A 19485-nucleotide genomic window follows, 5' to 3' on the forward strand; every position below is an offset into this window, starting at 1 on the left:
TAACCGCTAAACCACGGGGCCGGCCCTAAACTTATATTCTAAAACTCTATTTTTGTATCAAAAAAGCCATGTGTATGGGCCGGCCCCGTGGCTTAGCGGTTAAGTGCGCGCGCTCTCTTATTGGAGACCCAGGTTCGGATCCCGGGCGCGCACCGATGCACCACTTGTCCGGCCATGCTGAGGCCGTGTCCCACATACAGCAACTAGAAGGATGTGCAACTATGTCATACAACTGTCTACTGGGGCTTTGGGGAAAAATCAGGAGGAGGATTGGCAATAGATGTTAGCTCAGAGCTGGTCTTCCTCAGCAAAAAGAGGAGGATTAGCATGAATGTTAGCTCAGGGCTGATCTTCCTCACACACACACAAAAAGCCCTGTGTATAGCAAAAGAAAACAGGGATGAAATATCCTAGGGTCAACAGTGAGAATTTGGTGGAAGGATTCTAGCCCTTGCTTTTACTTTTCTGTTTTTTCCAGATGTTCTGTGAATCTTTATTACTTTTATAGTGAAATATAGGATACATTCTAATTTTCTAAGTTACCCTTTGAAGAAACATAGGCAACCAAGAAGAATGAAAACAGACTACTTGAACGTCCTAAGTAATTTTCTCACTTGTTGCAAACAATACAGAAAAGACATGATCAAGCACGTGGACTGAGGCAGGCTTGCAAATGAGACAGCTACTGCCAGGAATGAACTGCGAGGACAGTCACCACCAGGCCTCCTGCCACAATCACGAGAAGCTACGTTTCCTGAGAAGGGTAGGGTTGGTTTAACCCGACCCATCTGTGTCCAGAAGTGTCATGATGGGGGACATGAGCAGACTGCCTTTGCAAATCCCCAACGTCGCCCACATGCTCGGCCAAGACAAGGGTAGTTTTGGTACAGTCAGGTACAGTTTGTTCTGTCTTCCATTTCTGAGAATGACTAGAGGATGGACCCCAGAAAACAAAGCCTGGAGAAGTCGCAGTTTCCGCCATTACCAAAAGCATCATGAAAGTCATGAATCTGGATCTTGGTGGAGGCCCTCCACCATTCCAGCTGCCCTGAAATTGAACGAGCCCTGCATTGATGAATACTCCCGATTCCCCTTCACGCCCACTGTTGAAACAAAAGCAGCACTGACTTTCCAAACGGATGTTTCAAGCACCTGAAGTTTCTGGGACTGATTAATTCTCACCTCTGCATCAAGAAAATTTGCTTTGAAGTCTACTTCCAAAAGGATATGGAGTTGAGCACATCACTAACACCAACCTTTCTAGGCTACCCGCCCCTCCTGCCTTTGACAGAAAACAGAGATCCTCGGAAAATATGCAATGATAAGCAACGTGGCTTCAAACATTTGTTTTAAGACATCGATGCTGGGCAAATTGGCTCACACCCATGCCTATTTTACATGAAGCTTCCTACTGTGTGTGGTTACAGTTCCTGAGAAAGGAAATAAGAAAGAGCCTGGACAGGGTTAATTTGAGCCCCCTTGTGTCCTAGGGGTCACAAGGGGGGACATGGTTAGGCCATCTTTGCAAATCTCTAATCTCTTTTGACCACCTTGCTTGCTTGCTCTCCAATTCTAGACTTTCTGTGAACATGGCACGTAAACAGTGCCACCTCTGGGCGAAGTGTGGTTCCTCTCAGCTTCCTGGCCCAAAATCAATACGAGGAAATGCCCTCTCAGCTTCCTGGCCCAAAATCAATACGAGGAAATGCCCTAATCTGGACGCAATGGATCGATCAAGTCAAGACTTGAGTCCCCTTAGAGGATGAATGGAACAGTCCCCAGGGCCTCCTGGGAGCATTATCAGAGCCAAAGGCATTAAACTGGAATGGAAATGATTAAGGAGAGAGAGAGAGAGAGAGAGAGAGAGAGAGAGAGAGAGAGAGAGAGAGAGAGTGTGTGTGTGTGTGTGTGTGTGTGTGTGTGGTCTCATCTCAAATGGGGAGATTTTGAGATGAGGATACCTATCGATTGGACAAAGCACAATTCCTCACATCTGGGGGTGGGGAATAGTCCTGGGTTCATTGCTTCTTGATGCCTGCTGGGAAAGCACACACAGGGGTACCCTGGGCTGATGGGACAAGTTATCCCAGGAGCAACCGGAGGTCTGCACCACTCCCTTCTCTGCTCCAGACCAACAAAGCTGGCCAGCAGGAATCATAGTCCTCTTTGCACCACACCTTGATCCACTTGTCTGGGAAAAAGAGAATGAGAGGATCAGGGAGGTGGGTGATTCGGCAGCGCGTGGCACACAGAGGGGCTCAGTAAACACTTTGTTGAATCAATGAACAAAGCTGCTGGGAGAAACGTGGGCCAAGGGGCAGCCTGGGGCAGCCAGTGCTGCAGCTCTAAGCTCTCAGCCAGCTGCCTCCCCTTTCTAGTCGGAGTCCCTGGTGCTCAACCACAGCTTCACAGAACAGCCCCAGAGCATTTGCTGGCCCTCCTGATCCCCCAATGTCACCTTCTGCCTGGGACTGTAAAGTGAAGTTGGGAAGATTTCCTGATACAGGTGGGTATCCCTGGGCAAGATCCTAAGGCTGACCTAGGGCTATCATGCTATGCCCTAGACCAGACGCTGGGATCGGAGGGGAAAGGGTCAAGCCACTGGTGCCAATGACCACACCGTTCTTGTCTCTGAAGGGGCAGGTGATGAAACACACTGTTCCTAGGGACAATGCATGGTGGTGCATGTTTATTCTACATCTGCTCACAGCAAATCTCACACTCAGACCACAGCCAGGCTGAGAGGGCCACGTGGCTACAAGCAGCTGGAGGAAATGGAAGACTGTCCACTCTGTTGCACGTGGCCACTCGAGGCAGAAGGCACAGCTGCCTCGCTGGCCTACTCAGAGGCACTGAGGCTGCATTCCCATCTCCAGGCCGCAGGGACACCTTTAAAGGACGAGGCCCATTTGGAGCTTCCAAAATCCTGGGTACCTCTGGGAGCCAAGCCCTGGTTCCAAGTCATTCTGAGTTCAGGTCAGATCAGGCTCTGGAGTATCTGGAGCTGGTGTCAAGGCAGCCGGGGGGCTGAAAAGGGCCTCAGGCTGGACCACAGAGCAGCCCTGGGGGCCCTGGGGCTCAGGGCCGGCGATCCTTTTTGCGGAGCTTGTGTCCCACCTGGGACCCCCGCTGGGCAGCTTTCACCAGGCCTTTGAACTGTCCCTGCAGCTTCACCTTCTTCCTGCAGAGACAAGGAACAGAAGGGTCACGTCGTGCTGAGGACAGGTGGCCTCCCTTCCCACAATGTCAAAAGATGGCTCCCCCCAGCATCAGCAGGAATGGGCGAGAAGGGGTGCAGCCAGGCAGTGGGCAGCACGTGATCTGGGCAGACCATGTGCTGTCACGTTTAGAAGAGCAGTCGAGGCAACAACACATGTAGGTACCAACTACATGAAGGTGCATGTTAAAAAGTAAAACTGAAAAACCAGAAGATGCTTGAGCAATTGAGTCGAGAGTTTAACAAGAACAAGGCCCTTCAGAGCACCGTGCCCCACCCTGCACACTGTACCTGCGGTTGAGCTTGGTTCTATTGAGGGGGATGTAGGCATAGGGGTCGAGCCGACCTTTCTTCTTCACGTCACCCTTTGCTTTCTGCTCAGCCAGAGAAACAGAGTCAGCTAGGAGTGTGGGGCTCCCCTTCCACCTCTGCCCCTGACTTGACAGGCCCCACGACAGGCCCCATATCCTCCCTTCCCTTCATTCTCTGCCTTAGGCGGCATCAAAGAGCCGTAGGCTTTCCCGTAGGCCTGGAAGGCCATCCGACAAAGGCCTGGACTTTAGATGCTAACCAGACCTCAGTGTGCCCGTTGGCGTGACCTCAGTCTGGCTCCACAGAGATGCCTCTCCAGGATGGTGATGGGCACGGCTGCCCCGCCCTTCCCCAGAGTCTCTGCCAGGAGACCCCCTGCCCCACCCACAGCTCCCACCTTGGCCTTATATTCCGCGCCAGGTGTAGCCTTCTTGGGCACAGGGCGATGGATGCCAGAGCCTCCAGCTAGAAGGGAAACACAGAGGCCATGAGTCGGGCAAAGCCAGGGCAGCCCCTCCTGGGAGAAGGCAGTGTCACCTTCTTTTGGGAGAGCTGCTGGGGAGATGAGTCATGGCCAGGAGGCTGGCTCTATCCCTGACCAACCAAGGACAAAGACCTTCCTGGAGAAGAATCCAGAGACCTACCAGTGACCTCTGGGAACATACGTATTTTCTACTAACATGAAATACCCTACCCTCTCCAAAGCTACATCTGCTCCGTTTGTTCTAGAAAGAACAGGGCCTTTGAAGTCAGACAGACCTGGGTTCAACTCCCAGCTCTAACTTCAGGCAAGTCTCTTAACTTTCTGGAGCCTCTTAACCTCATCTGTGAAATGAGGCACTACAGGCTTTATCTCACTCAGGCTTGACACCAACACTGAGCGATAGAAAGGCAGCTCTGATCCCCTGGTACAGACGTGAAAACTGTGGCTCAGAGCGAGATCAACGTGCTTCCAGGGCCAGCATCACTTCCAGCCTGGACTTCAACACAGTCGTGGGTGGAATCCTACAACGCCAGCTCAGAAGGACTCTCTGATGAAGCCCTCTTACAGGTGAGAAACTAGAAACTCAGAGGGGCAGTGTGACTGGGCCAAGGTCACACAGCTAAAAGCACCTGGGCAAGCAGTCCTGAACCTAGGCCTCTTGCTGCATCGTCTGGTACTACTGCTTCTGCACCAGGCCATCTCAGAGCAGAGGAGGGGAGCTGGGCCCTGGCCTGGGGGGCCACACAAGGACAAGGAGCCATGAGGTTCTCCAGCTGGGTTAGGATGCCATGGGGCTCTGAGGACACTTCCCACAGGAGTCCCTGGACCTCCAGATGCACGCAAGGGCTCTGCTGCCAGGGCTTGGGGCAGGGGCTCTGCAGAGGCTGCCCTGGGGGGAAGGAGGAAGAAGAGAGGTGGCAGAGGCCTACCCTGGCTCTAGGCGGGAGAGGAACAGCCTGGGGGCCCAGAGACAAACGTACAGGGGAACCCCCTGGGCAGGCCCAATACTAACACTCCCAACCACCAGCCTCAACACAGGCCACACTCGGCCTGACTCAGGGCCAGACAAGAGGCAGACCCCACCCAGGAGAAGTGGAGGGCTGTACGCCTCATGGAGGACCTGGGTGGGTGGGGAAGAGATGGGGCCCAGGGCTCCCCAGAGGGCTGGGGGTTCTGTACACAGATCTCCTAACCCCTAGGCTCTCCCTCACCCCTCTCGGCCCCCAGCCCGGTCTCAGGTAACACCAATCTCTGCTAGTGCCAACTGAGTGCAATCAGGCTGTGCAACCTTGTGGCTCTGCCTGCAACAGACCCTGCCTAACGGGAAAGAGTGTCCCAGAAGAGAAGAGTGGAAGCCTCACCTTGGTACTGAGGGGGCATCTCCAGCTCCTCATCGTCAGCCTCTTTCTGATGCTTGAGCTTCTGGTGTTTTTTCTACAAAGAGGAAATAAAAGTTTGTGAACAAGGGGACATGACGATCCTCATGAACGGTAACAGTAAAAGTAGTCGTAACCTGCATTAGCAGGAAAGGCTCTCTGCCAAGCACTCGATCCCCCAATTACAGATGAGGACACTAAGGCTCAGAAGAGAGCAAGTAACTGACCAAGATCACATAGCTAGGCAGCACAGGAGTGAAGTTCCAGCCTAGGCCCTCACTGCAGAGCTCGTCTCGGCTGCTCCCCTGCTCTGCCTCTCCAGACTAAGCTTCCCCCACATGGTCACAAATGCCTATCAGGGCACCTTGACCTCAGCTTAGCCCCAGACTTCCTAACAGGGAAAATGAGGCCCTCGGCCTCTTTGGAGAGAACAGCTTTACCAGTTCTTGGCCTCAAACAAACTCCACTCCATCCTCTCCGTCAGTCAAACACTCACTGATCCCCGACTAAGTGCCAGGCCCTGGGGATACAGGGAACAAGACCCACTTCCTGTGCTCCCAGGGCTCTCAGGCAGGTGGGAGACCCCCGCTCAAGTCAGTCATCACAGTCCCTCAACAACGCTACTGTCCCTGGAGCTGTGAGCATGGGGCAATGGAACAGGTCAACTGGTCCAATTACACTCGACAGGCAGCGATCGGCACTTACTACCTGCCAGGTACCATGTTAGGTGCTCCGAGGGGGAGAGGCGGGCCTGACAGCAGCCCAGCCCACCAGGAGATCTGAACCTAGAAACTGACGACCAGGCAAGGCAGAGCGACCTCGTTCAGGGAGACCTCAGCTCACAGGGCTGGCTGCCACACTGCCCAGGAAGCCTCTTCAGACTACAGATTTCTGGGGCTTAAGCTCCCCGGAGATCCTGAGGCAGGGCGGGTTTCAGACCCCACTCTGAGGAGCATTCACTGACGCAGGGGCCAGGTAGAGGGGAAGGTATGGCAGGTAAAGGGAAGAAGGCTGGAGCCCACACAAGGTGTGTCCAGGAAACGGGGGCACCCAGTTCCGTAGGCGAGGTCCAGCAGAGTGGGCTCCTAGTAGAGAAACAGAAACTGGATGGAAATGTGATTTTGGTCACATCATGGAGGGTGATGGCTCGGCTTGTTCTTGGTTCAGATGGCACGTGGCAGCAGCTCTGCCCACTGGCAACTGCAGTTGTCACCTGCACCCCAGCATTTTATGCTCCCATAACTGCCGGCAGAGGAGTGCGACTCAGTAACAGCCATGTGAAAAAGCCCCTGGGGACCTCGATGGCAGGTGATGACTTGCCATGAGCCAACGTGCAGTGTGGCCACCCCAGGTCCCTCTCGGTGCCTTGAGTCAAGGTGCCCCAGTCCTGCTCTGTTGACCTGTGGGGCCATCCTTCGAGGCCGTGGTCAGTGTCCCCTGGCCAGGAACAAGAGTAGGCGGCAGAGGGACTGCAAAGCCACCTGTGAAGACATGCTGAAGGAACTGGGGAGGCTTCAGCCAGAAAAAGATTTCCAGGAAAAATACAATACAACAGTAATAGTAATAATAATAATAATGATGATAATGATGATACAGAATAGCTGCCACCACTTAGTGTGACTAAGTGCCCTGCACTTTACATGTAAGCCAGGAGTTTGGGCAGCCGGGGCCTGGAGACATACACATTTAACGACCTCTGTGACCTTGGGCAGGCTACCTACCATCTGTAGGCCCCTCTGGAAACAGGGACGATAGAGTCCCCATGTCTCGTGAGAATTAGGTGAGGGAATGTGTGGGGGCCCCTAGCACTCAGCAGAGGTGGATGCCCCCACCCATGCGGGAGCTCGCCCGCTGGAGCACGCAGGCTAGCTGCTGCCCTTGTGGCCTGCACAGCACGTGCCCTCCGTGGAGAGACAAGGGGCTTCGTCTCTTTCTTCCTCCAGCTGGACAACCCAGCCAACTAAAGGAAGCACCGGTGCTTCAGAGGGAGCCAAGCCCCCTCCCACGCCCCACAGAGTGGTCAACCAGGACACCGCCCCTGCACATGCACACCACACCCTCTAGACTGCCTGCCGGGGCTCTACTAAGCAGTGAGGAAGCAGGGCAGGGGAGTTACTCACACTCCGGACGCCCGTCTCTTCCGTCAGGTCAGCCATCTCTTCATCCTCCCCTGGAGCCAAAAGGAAGAGAGGCCTGTAAGTACTCAGGAAGCCCTCCGTTTTCCCAAAACCCACACAAATTTCATCCTGCCTCCTCCGGGCTTACCAGGCTGAGGGAGCTGCCAACTCCAGCCCCAGAAAACCTGTGTCCTTCTGGGGGAGATGAGACCCCTGAACACTGCCCCTTTCTCCTTCCCATCCTAGGCCCCCTGGACAATAGCCCCTCAAGGAAGAGGTGACCCCACTTCTGCGGTAATACAGCTTTTTCTGACTCTCAGAGAGCCCCAGGTTTCCTGCAGCCCCACATATACTCCGCTTTGCCGGGAGGGCAGCTTTGTTTTCCTACTTGAGAATCCTTTTTTTTTGCCCTATATGTGCTGGGCACTGTGTGCAGATATAAAGAAGTATGAACCAACAAAAAGCACAAGCAGCAAAAGTAAAAATAGATAAAGTAGTTAACATTAAAATTTAGAAACTTCTGTGTCAAAGGATACATCAACAGACTGAAAAGGCAACTTACAGAATGGGATAAAATATTTTCAAATCATACATCTGATAAAGGGTTAACATCCAGAATATATAAGGAACTCCTACAACTCAACAACGAAAAACAAACAACTCAAAAAAATGGGCAAAAGACTTGAGTAAACATTTCTCCAAAATGACATACAAATAGACAACAAACATATGAAAAGATGCAGAACCTCACTAATCATTAAGGAAATGCAAACTGAAACCACCATGAGATACCATGTCACCCCCATTAGGAGGGCTACTATCAAAAAAAACAGAAAATAACAAGTGTTGGTGAGGATGTGGAGAAACCGAAACCCTTGTGTCCTGTTGGTGGGAATATAAACTGGTGTAGCCACTATGAAAAAAAGTATGGCATTTTTCAAAAAATTAAACACAGAATTACCATATGATCCAGCATTCCACTTCTTGGTATATACCCAAAAGAACTGAAAGCAGGATCTTGAAGAGATATTTGTACATTCATGTTCATAGCAGCCTTATTCACAACAGCCCAAAAGTGGAAGCAACCCAAGTGTCCACCGATGGATGAACGGATAAACAAAATTTGGTACAGACACACAATAGAATAATGCCAGCCTTAAAAAGGAAGGAAATTCTGACACAAGCTACAATGTGGATGAACTGTAAGGATATTATGCTAAGTGAAAATAAGCCAGTCACAAAAAGACAAATACTGAATGATTCCACTTATATGAGGTACCTAGATTCATATTCAAATTCAAATTCAAATTCATAGAGACAGAAAGTAGAATGGCGGTTGTCAGGGGTTGGGGGGAGGGGGAAATGCACAGTTACTGTTTAATGTGTATAGAGTTTCAGTTTTGCAAGATGAAAAGAGATTGGTTATATAACAATGTGAATGAACTTAATACTAGAGAACTGAACACTTAAAAATGGTTAAGATGGTAAATTTTATGTTATGTATATTTTACCATGATTTTTTAAAAAAGCTATCAGTTGGGGCTGGCCCGGTGGTGCACTGGTTAAGTGTGCACGCTACGCTGCGGCGGCCTGGCGTTTGTGGGTTCGGATCCCAGGCGCGCGCCGACGCACTGCTTGCCAAGCCATGCTGTGCCGGCGTCCCATATAAAGCAGAGGAAGATGGGGACAGATGTTAGCTCAGGGCCAATCTTCCTCAGCAAAAAGAGGAGGATTGGCAACAGATGTTAGCTCAGGGCTAATCTTCCTCACCAAAAAAAAAAAACTATCAGTATACAGTCATGTACCACATAACGACATTTTAGCCAACAACGGACCACATACACCATGGTGGTCCCATAAGATCAGTACCAGAAAACCTAGGTGTGTAGGAGGCTATACCATCTAGGTTTGTGTAAGTACACTCTGTGATCGCACAATGATGAAATTGCCCAAAGACACATTTCTCAGAATGCATCCCTGCCATTAAGTGACACATGACTGTATTAAAAAAAAAAAAAAAGTATGAAAATGACGAGTTGGAGGGAAGACAAAATCAAGTGAAGTCAATCAACTACCAAACGATGTCACAAGACAGCATGTGACCAAGTGCTGAAGCCTGGACAGTCCCTGGGCTTGCTGGGAGTTCTGAGGCAACAAGGCCCGAAGGCTGAGGGATCGTGGAAAGGCCACAAAGAAGGACGTGGGCTGGGATCTAAAAGAGCCAGGAGGGTCTGGGAAGGCAGAAAGAGAGGGGGGCGCATTTTCAGCATCAGGAATACACCCGTGAGAAGGGAGCAAGTAGATGGGAATTATCAAGGGCGAGAAGGGAGCAGTGACGAGACCAGATCAGGAAACAGCGTCCCCTAGCACGTACACTTGCTGTACAGGTTACCTGTTTCATCTTCTCAACACCCTCTGAAGTAGGCATTGGTATTATATCCATTTTGGAGTGAGGAAACTGAGGCACAGATTAAGTAATTGTCTACAGTCACACAGCAGGTAAGTTAGGTGCACGGGCGGCAATGAGTCAAGCACCCAGGGATCATGGCAGCGGGAACCCAAAAAAGGGGAAGACAGATAAATTTTAGAAGATGCAGGCTTTTGTGATCTAACGAATGATATGTGCAAAGAGGCTGCAGGGAAGACAAAACAGAACTCAGAGAAGTTACACCTGAGTGGTTCCTGGACAACAGGAGACAATGGAATCAGGAAGCTGGGAGTCTGTCTGGCTCTTTCCACCTCTAAATGAGTTCCGGGTCTCAGTCAAGTTTACACTTTTGAAAAAAAAGGAGGAGAAGGAAAGAAACAGAACAGAACAGAGACCAACAGAGCACATCATACATGGTAAGAGGAAGTTCTGAAAGTTTTGTTTGAATCATAGAAGTACTGTATAAACGGCTGGGTTACAACATAAAAGGATTTCTTAATGTGGTCAAAAATGTTGGAGAAACTCACAAAGTTTGAGAAAGTTGCCTTAGATACAAGCTCCTTACACCTGTTTTTAACTGTTTCCCCAAGAAATGGTCACTGAATGAAGGAGTGAATGAACAGCTGAGTGCAGCCCTGCCCCCGGCCAGCAGCAGCTGCCTTGCCAGAACGGGCAGGCGGCCCCACCTTTAGTGCCTTCCTCTTCCTCCGTCTTGGCGTTGTCATCCTCCTTCTCCCGGATGATCAGCCGGCCATCAGCGCTCACCTTGAAGCCATGGTCCTTCTTCTTGCCCCGGCTTGGCCCAGGCTGTGTGGCTGGCATGGTAGAGTTGGGCAGTGAGGAGGTGGAAGGCTAACCCACTCACACCCTCATCGTAACCAACAAGCCCAGGTCTTGCCCCAGACGGGTGCCCACAGCACAACAATGTGCATGTGACAGGTGAAGGTGCCCACTGGCCTCTACTCCCCAACCCCCAAACCTGGCACCAGGGCAAGCCTGTTTTCTACGCTCGTAGGCCAGCCGCTTCTTGCTTACCTAGGACTCGCTGGGCCACCTTGGGGTCCAGGAAATTGAGAGGCTCGTCCCCGCCACCCTCCTTCAGCCACGCCCGGCTCCTCTGTCGGGCCAGCTTCCGCTGCTCCTTGCCCCGGCTCCTTTCCTCCTCCTCACCGTCATCGTCCTCTGAGTCAGCCAAAATCTCCTCGATGCTAAGGACAGAGAAGCCCCAAGTTAGGGTGCTCCCAAGAGAGGAGAGGCAGGGGCCCCTGGGCATTGCCTGAGAAGGCTTGGGTTGGGGAGACCAGGTCCCCAGGACCCCACCATGGGTCTCACCTGTCGCCTTTGCCCTGGACAGCCTCCTCCTCCTCCTCGTCCTCCTCCTCCACGGCAGCCTGGTTCAGAGCACGGTGCCTCTTGGCCCGGGCCTCAGCTTTCCGAATGTTCACCAGGACTTTGTGGTGCTCCTCGGGCAGCAGCCCCTTCACCAGCTCAAACCTGAGGGGGCCAAGAAGGGCTGGTGAGGGGCACTGGCCAGAGAGCACCATCCAGAGGTAGGCGTTCAGCCAGAGCCCTTCCAGCACAGGGGAGGGACTTAGTCTCCAGGCCTGGCCCCTTCTCTGTAGGGTCCCTGGTGGGACTGGAAACCCCCAACTGCTCCCCTGCTCCCCCAGATTCAGTGTACAGACCCAAACTTGCGGATGAACTTGGTGAATAGGTTGCGGAGCTTCATGCGGAAGTGCCGCCGCATATCGTCTGAGAGCTTCCCGATGGCTTCCATCTGCGGGGCAGAGCACCAGGGTTTCAGGGGGAGGAGGCGCCTTCCACCCTGCCCGCTTTCATTACGGTCCAGACCAGGGATACAGGACGATCAGGCCCGGCCACAAGGTGAGGGTCAGAGCTGCCCTGCTCCTGGCCCACCCCTTGGTCCAATCAGGCTCCACAGTCTGGGCAGCCCCCATCTCTCCCCTAAAGCCGCCTTCACGACAATCCTCAACCACCCTACCAAGATTACAGCTTCAGCCTTTGAACAGTGTTTGGCACCTTACATGTTTATCTCACTGAATCCTTAGAGCAACCCAGTGAGGCAGATACTATTGTCATCCCCAGTTTATAGATGAGAAAACTGAGGCACAGAGAGTTAAGTGGCTGCTAAGTGGCCACAGAGGCAGGAGTTAGCCCAGGTCTATCTAATTCCACAGCCCACACTTTGCCCCTGACACTATCAGATTTCTCTTGGTTCCATATGTCCCTCTATCGCCCTGAATTAATCTCCGGCTGGACTGCTCTCAAGTCTTCATACAACCTGGTTTGGGAACGTGTGGGTGGCAGATATTGTCTGCAGTGTCTTTCAGTGGGGCTGGGGAGACAGGCCCCACTGAACCTTTGAAGGGTCTTTATCAATCCTGGAAACTCCACGACAGATCACTGCTCTAGCAGTTCTTCCCACCTTCCGTCCCCAGTGAGGCTGCAAGCTGTGGAGGGCAGGGGCAGGCTAAACTGACTCCCATCTGCCCCATCTGCCCCTTGTCGCCTTGACTCAAGGCCAGATACAAGGACGACAGGCAAGAGGGGCCTGGAGATCTGATGCACCTCAACCCAGCTGGAAAGGGGAAACTGAGGGAGTGGGTACAGCGGACAGAGGGTCCGGACAGTTCCAGCTTGCTGCACTCCTGTCCGGCTGGAGGGGGCCAGGGGCCCAATATCAGAGGGCTCTTCAGGCCTTTCTGCAGCCCAGCAGGGGCATCCAGAGAAGCCTCCTCAAACCCAGAAGGTCAAAATGCAAGCGGGGAGAAAAGAGCGAGCTGAGGGGCCCTGCCAGGGCAAGGCCCAGTCTCAGTCCTGAGCCTTGTTCCCAGGGCTGTTCTCACTAGCACTGAGACCTGGCGAAATCTCTGGCCTCAGCTGCCCCATCTGTAAAGTGAGGGGTGGGCCTGCCCACTGGCCTTTGCCCTGCAGAGCCCTTGCTTCTGTGGAGGGGTTGTGGGGGGTGACAAGAGGTAGCCTGGGCACTGTGTCCCTTCTTCACCTCCACCAGGCTGGCATTCCCCTACTGGTCCCTTCCACAGCTCCTGCATGACCTTCTGTTGGACAAGCTAGTGTGTAACCAAAATGTTTTTGAAACTTGCTGGCCTCGAGGCTCACTGGGTCCATGCGGGCAGCTCAGAGGCCATGCTCCCATCCACCGAGGGGAAGGGGGGCACTCACCACCAGCTGCACGTGCTTGGCCAGGTGTGCCACGTCCACAACAACCACGGCCACCTTGATGAAGCCCAGTGCCGATTTGACCACGTCGCGGGTGCGGGAGGCCAGGAGCAGGCACACGTTCTCCAGCAGCTGCTCCACTGTGTTGGTCCCCATCAGACCTGTGGTGGCCAGAGGGCTACTGTCAGAGACACCCAGGACCCCACCCAGACCCGAGACCCCCGCCAGATCACAAGAACAGGAGCTAACATTTGGGGGACCTCCATGTGCCCGGCATGGTTCTAGTCACTTTCCATGGAGTATCTGCTCTCATCCTTCAGCTACCCTACGAGGAGGTGCTGTTTTCTCTCCCATTTTAGAGATAAGAAAGAGAGGTTCCAAGAGGTTCATAGAGTTGCTCAAGGTCTCACGCTGCTGGTAAGAGGCAGAACCAGGACTAAAACCTGGGCGTGAAATCTAGCCTCCTCTGGTCCACTCTGATAGTGGGATGTGGGGCAGCTGTCTGGAGGGAGGAAGGCCGAGCTGGCAGCAGAGGAGACGGGAGGCAGCCAGGCTTGGTTCCGGCTCTTCTTCCTCCACCCTGGGACCTTTCCCCATTCTGATAGCCATCCTGTCCTGACCTTCTGGGCATTTTCCTACCCTGAGGGCTTCCCAGGCCTTCACACAAGTAGCACTTACCTTTAAACTCGAAAAGGAGGTGTGTCAGGGCCAGGATGCTGCAGCTGACCATGGTCACAGGGCCCACGAGGCCAGGGTAGATGAGCACGAGGAAGCGCTGCAGGGCGTCTGGGAGGGCAGAGACCAGGATGAGTCACACTAGGCAGAGCCCACTCTGCACGCCACATCTCGGGCCCCCCAGGGAGGGGGACTGCGGCCAGAGAGCAGCAGCCTGCCCAGGTCCACAGTCAGACAGCTCTCCCTACCACTTCTCTTTGGCTAGTGGTTTTGAGGGGTGTCTCCCCCAGGTGAGTACAGAGTTCACCCCAGCTCTATATCACACGGGCCTCACCTTCCTGGTTCGGGCCAAACCGAAGAAAAGCATGGCCCATCTCCACCAGCAGGGCAAAAGCGTTCTTCCGAGCGCCCACTGACACCTCCTTGGTACACAGGATCACCTGCCCAGACAGCCCAGTCAGCATGTGCTCCTGAGCCGGCCACCCTGGGGTTAGCGGCCTGAGGCAGAAGGGGGCAGGTAAGGGCACCCACACTCCCAGCAGAGAATTGGGCCCACCCTCACCCCCGATACTGCCCTCCCCTGATCCTGACAGGCCCTCAGGAGCCACATTCCAAGGAACAGCTCAAAGCATAAAAACACCCCCGCTCCTGCACCCCTCACCTCAGGGACGAGGGCAGCAATGAACTCCTCGTGCTCAGCTGAGAGCTTCTTCACGATATGTATGAGGCACTTCAAACGGGGCTGCAGGACAGGGGAACAATGGTCAGGTCCCCTCAATGCCTCCTCCGCCCCTGAAGCCCCCTAATTGTCTCCATGGTGGTCCTCTCCTGGTGTCGCCCATCCTCCCTCAGGCCAAGCAGGGCTGCCCCTGGAGTCCTCACCCTCTTGGCCGGTGAGGAGGTGCTCCGCAGCGAATCCAGTAGGGTCTTCTTCAGGTCGTCCAGGTGGCTCTGGACGAAGCGGGCCCCAGGGCCCTGGGGGCTGGCACACACCTCCTCCAGCACGCGGTAGGCCTTTTTCTGTACCCCATGGGCCTTGCTCTGGGAGGGCACATGGTGGACAGGGATGGATGAGGAGGGGGAACAGGGGGTCCTCCACCCATCTGACGACATTCAGAGAGTAGTCATCCTTAACTGTGGTAGGGATTAACAGCACTGGAGGGGATTCAGAGAAGCTGACGCCGCCCTCTGGGGCTCATGGGATCTGACAAGAAGGCCGGCAGAAGATGGACAGTGAGAGGCTAACTCTGCCAGGCAGGGGATGCTTCGGGGAGTGAAGCCAACCCAGCCCGCCAATCCATTCCACTGACCCACCTCTAAGGCATGCTCCCTCCAGCAGCAGGAACCCACAGGGCCTGGAATGCACCAAGGCCTGTGCACCCGCTCATCTTTCTAGCTGGAGCACTGGTCTCTCTCCTTCTTCGCCTAACTCCTTGCTATTCCAAAGGAGCTCTCTGTCACTCCCCCGGGACACTTCTCCTGAGGTAGATGCCTGCCCAGGACTTGTGTCCACCTGCATGTTCAACCCCAGAGCACTTCTCACACTGTTGGCTAACTGTTTATTACACTATTGAGGTGGTGACAGCTTTCAGGTCACTGCTGGCTTGAGTTCTGCCTGGTGGGTAGCCACAGCGAGCAGGGACGAGTACGTCAGGCAGAAGACCTAGCACGTGTAAAGGCACAGAAGGGGCCACCATACCTGGAACGCTTAAAACAGCCTAATAAGGCTGCAGTGGTGGCAGGGGGATGAGGGCAGAGGAGACTGGTTGGGATGAAGACCAGCACAGGCTGGGATGGGCCCAGTGAGTGAGCCAGGCAAAGGAGCATGGCCTCGGATCTATAAGAGGCATCTTAGCAGGTGAGGCCTGAGCACAGCTATGCATTTTAGTTACTTTGGTACCCACATGACAGATGGGCTAGACAGGGCACAAACGGCAGCCACGCCACGAGAAAGCAGATGAAGACCTAATCTCAGACAGCACCAAGGAATGAAGACAAGAAGACAAGCCCACCTTTCCGAGGAGCCCCCTGTTCCCTAAGTGTGGCTGTGTGGGGTGCCCGGCCTCCACGGCTCACCTCTAGGTAGGGCCGGATGGTGGAGTACAGCTTGCTGATGGCGGCTTCATCCGCGTGAGGAGCCAAGGCCACGACCAGGTCCAGGACAGACAATCTGCTCAGGGGCAGGAGACCAAGGAGGGGCTTAGGGGGGCTGAAGAAGGGCACCGACTACTAGTGTTCTTACGTCTACTGGGTATGGGGGAGGTGGGAGAAGTCACAGTGAGGACAGTGGGCCCCAAAGGAGCCTGTGAACAATAATCATAGCTTGCGCCTAATTTGGCACTTATTAGGTGCCAGGCACTGTTCCAGGTGCTGTACAGGTGTTAACCCCTTCAATCCTCACAGCAACCCTGCTGTAGGTACTACTGTCACGTCCATTTTACAGAAGACGACACAGAGGCACAGAGCGGGTAACTTGTCCAAGGTCACACAGCCCATAGTGGTGGAGCGGGGATTTGAACCCAGGCAGTGTGTCTCCAGGGTCCTCATTCCTCCCTAGCAGGCTATAATGCCTCTCTGGGAAGAAGGAGTCAGTGAGGCCTTGCAGTAGAGCTGGGACATTTAATATCTCAAGACTTTCCTACACAATTCCAGAGAGAATGCACAGGGCTTCTGCTAGACACACTCTCTAGCTCCCTGGGCTCCCCAGCTCAACTGGGGCCTTTTACCTGGTGAAGTCAGAGCTAGCAGGATCCAACACCTTCTCACTGGCTTTTTCCAGGAAACTGTTCACCAACTAGCAACCCCAAAGGAATGAGAAGGAGGGAGTCATTGAAGACAGAAATACAGAGCAGCAGCAGGTCACAGAATTGCACCATCTTCTCTTCCCCTTCCCCACCTCCCATTTAGAAGCCTTGAGCCCAGCCCAAGCCACCACCAGTGGTATCTGGTCCCCTGTTCTCCAGGTGGCAGAGGCCCATGTGAGCCCTACCCTGGTGGGTAGGGTGGGTCTCGGCCTTTCCAACATGCCCAATCCAACACTCGCCCACTGCAGAGCATTCCTCACCCCCCTCCACCAGCTCACCTGAGGCTCAGTAATGGTGAGGTAAGTTTTGATGGTTTCCAGCACAGCCCGGCGAGGGGCTGGAGCGTCCCCAGCTGCAACAGGCTGCCCGTACAGGTTGAAGAGGATTGGCAGAAAGTTCTTGGCAAAGCGGCTCACTTCAGCACGGTCGGCCTCTGGCAGGAGGACCAAAGTTTGCATAAAAGAGGCAGGAGTTGACCCTGCCTCAATGGCCACTGGGGCTCCAGCCCAGAGGCATCTTTTGAGGGACCCAGATAGGACCATGGGTTTGGGACTTCTCTGGGACAGGAGAGGCTGAGGCCAGAGCCCAGAGAATTAGGTGCCGCCATGGTCTCTGCTCCTCCATGGCTCCTGTCCCGGGGCCAGCCAGTGCTAGCCCCACAAGTAAGCCTTCAACACTGACTGGACAACTCCCAGCAGCTGTCAGCACACTGAGGGTAAGAGAGGAAAGGGGCAGTTTTCAGTGTCCTCCCAGCTCCTCCGGTCTGCAGCAGAAGCCCCAGGTCCTTGCAAAGGAGGAGGTACGGCTCAGACAATGAGCCACAGCAGGCCAGGTGGGGGTTGCGGGCCCGTGCCATCACAGCCATCCTCCCACCAGCGCCCCCAACCTCACAGCCGCACATACCTGCCTCACAGCCCTTGGTGATGAGGGTGCGCAGGCCCTGGCACACAGTGACCCTCAGGTCTGGGCGCTCACTGATGGCCGTGCCCAGCGTCCGTGCCAACCCTTTGAAGGCAGTGGCCACGTCTGTGGGCCTCGTGCAGAACCCAGGCAGGAGGGTCCAGATCTGGGAGGGAGGGGATAGTAAAGGAGGGTGATGCCCAGCAACTTATGCCCCTGCACTGTCCAACCCACGGCCCCCCAGCTGACCCCTTACCTGCCACTGGAGCGTGTCGTAAATCTTGGACTCCACTGAGCTGCCTGCCTGGGTCAGGTCCATTGCTGAAGTGTGACACAAGGACACAGTGTGACCCCAGGCACGCTCCTGGCCAGCAGGCCTCATTTTTACCAAAACCAAAAGCCCAATGATGAGGACAGGAATATGGGTGATGCCCCATAGACTGAAAAGACTAATTCATTCTAAAAAACTAAAAAGACCTACATAAAACAGGAAGCAGGTGTCTCTCCATAATCTTACTCCCCCAGGGATGGTCACTGTCTCTTCTGACTTTCTCATATTTCTTTAAATACACACAAACTTTTAAAAACATCAACGGGACTGTACTATATTGTTCTGAAACCTTGTTTGACTTGACAATAAAGTTGGTAACGTTTATTGAGCAATCTCTATGTGGCAGGCGACGTAACGTGCACTTATGTGGTTATTTCATTTAATCCTCACGACATTTTACAGATGAGGAGCAGACACAGAGAAGTTGAATAAACTTGCCCAAAGTCACCAAACTGCGGAGTGGCTGAGCTGAGATTTGAATCTAATCTGTTCAACTCACCCTCTACTAAACAAGTCCATTCCCACGTAAGGCTTTTCCTTCTTTATAAACAGCACATGGTGTCCCACCGTGGGGCTTTACCATAATTAACTCCTCCAGAACCCTGCTGAGGGATGTGCAGGTTGTGTTAGGCTTTTTGCTAGGAAAATCTTTGCATATATAAATTGCTGTGTACTTGTCTAACTATTTCCTTAGCGGGAGAGGAGGCCCGTGTCTACCTGCACAGTGACAGGGGGAAGCTGGCCACGCCTCAGAGCAGAGGGGAGGAACAGCCCCATGGAGGAAGGCACCCAAGCACTGGCTGGCCACCGGCTTGGCAGAGGGAGGCTGCTGAATGTCCTAAGGCTGGGGGTGCAGGACGAGGAGCCCTTACTGATCCCTTCGGGCTGAGGCTCCAGGACTGTGGTGGGCCCCGTACCTCTGCTCTTCAGCGTGGTAGCCAGGGGCAAGAAGTAGGTGGTGAAGAAACCAAGTCGTGTTTCCCGCACGTGGTCTCGGACGACAGGCAGCAGCCAGCTCCGTGGGAAATCCAGAGTCTCTCTGGGAGGAGGCAGGGAAGGCCCAGTGAGGAAGAGGTGACAGCTTGGAGGGCGGCATATCCCAGCAGCACATCCCCTGCTGAGCCGAGGAGCAGCGAAAGCCCTGCTCTGGACTCTCCCGCCGAGCCCCGCACGGCATAGAGACGTCACCCGAAGGAGTGGACACCCTCCTGTGTGTCATCTGACACCCAGGCTCTGGGGGAGAGCGGGCCTTCTGACTCTCCCGGGGCTCACATGGAAGCCAAACAGGGTCACACTTACTCAGAGCCATCAATTTCCAAAGGCACAGCCTCTAAAACCACCTCGGGTCCCATGCTGGTCACCGCGGCCCCCACTGCCTGGTCCAGAACTGCCGTGTGGGGGAAGTGGGGGGAGAGGCGCAGGTCACCCAGGGACTGGAGGCACTGGAGCAAAGAGATGAGAGATTATACATCAAGACGTGCTCGCAGAGCAGGCACCTGTGGCTGAGTCGGGGCCAAAGTCTCCAAGGATGAGGTGAGGAGCGAGGGCCCAGGTTAAGCTCTAGGTGAGAGGTCACAAACCAATAACCAAATTTAAGCCACTGATGTGTTTGACCCCTCCCAAAGCCCCAGGATTTAAAA

At 54.0% G+C, this 19485-nt stretch overlaps 1 protein-coding gene across 2 annotated transcripts in view; it reads right to left on the reverse strand.

The window, feature by feature from the left end:
- Positions 1 to 2663: 2663 nt before the first annotated feature.
- RRP12 (ribosomal RNA processing 12 homolog) overlaps positions 2664 to 19485 on the reverse strand; it is a 30210-nt gene continuing 13388 nt past the window's right edge. For both annotated transcript variants that reach the window (XM_087432367.1, XM_004427901.3), the window contains 21 exons: positions 19145 to 19287; positions 18763 to 18884; positions 17771 to 17835; positions 17518 to 17680; positions 16893 to 17047; positions 16537 to 16604; positions 15887 to 15980; positions 14693 to 14851; positions 14472 to 14552; positions 14145 to 14250; positions 13814 to 13921; positions 13139 to 13296; positions 11620 to 11711; positions 11267 to 11428; positions 10970 to 11142; positions 10621 to 10749; positions 7510 to 7559; positions 5375 to 5447; positions 3927 to 3994; positions 3509 to 3591; positions 2664 to 3181 (listed from right to left, as the gene is read on the reverse strand). In XM_087432367.1, the coding sequence (XP_087288493.1) occupies positions 3079 to 3181; positions 3509 to 3591; positions 3927 to 3994; positions 5375 to 5447; positions 7510 to 7559; positions 10621 to 10749; positions 10970 to 11142; positions 11267 to 11428; positions 11620 to 11711; positions 13139 to 13296; positions 13814 to 13921; positions 14145 to 14250; positions 14472 to 14552; positions 14693 to 14851; positions 15887 to 15980; positions 16537 to 16604; positions 16893 to 17047; positions 17518 to 17680; positions 17771 to 17835; positions 18763 to 18884; positions 19145 to 19287 (2355 nt within the window). In that variant the 3' untranslated portion in view covers positions 2664 to 3078. The remainder of the gene's footprint in view (positions 3182 to 3508; positions 3592 to 3926; positions 3995 to 5374; positions 5448 to 7509; positions 7560 to 10620; positions 10750 to 10969; positions 11143 to 11266; positions 11429 to 11619; positions 11712 to 13138; positions 13297 to 13813; positions 13922 to 14144; positions 14251 to 14471; positions 14553 to 14692; positions 14852 to 15886; positions 15981 to 16536; positions 16605 to 16892; positions 17048 to 17517; positions 17681 to 17770; positions 17836 to 18762; positions 18885 to 19144; positions 19288 to 19485) is intronic.

Source organism: Ceratotherium simum, chromosome 6, assembly GCF_057802395.1.
Source record: "Ceratotherium simum simum isolate JZ-2026a chromosome 6, ASM5780239v1, whole genome shotgun sequence".
Taxonomy (NCBI): Eukaryota; Metazoa; Chordata; class Mammalia; order Perissodactyla; family Rhinocerotidae; genus Ceratotherium; species Ceratotherium simum.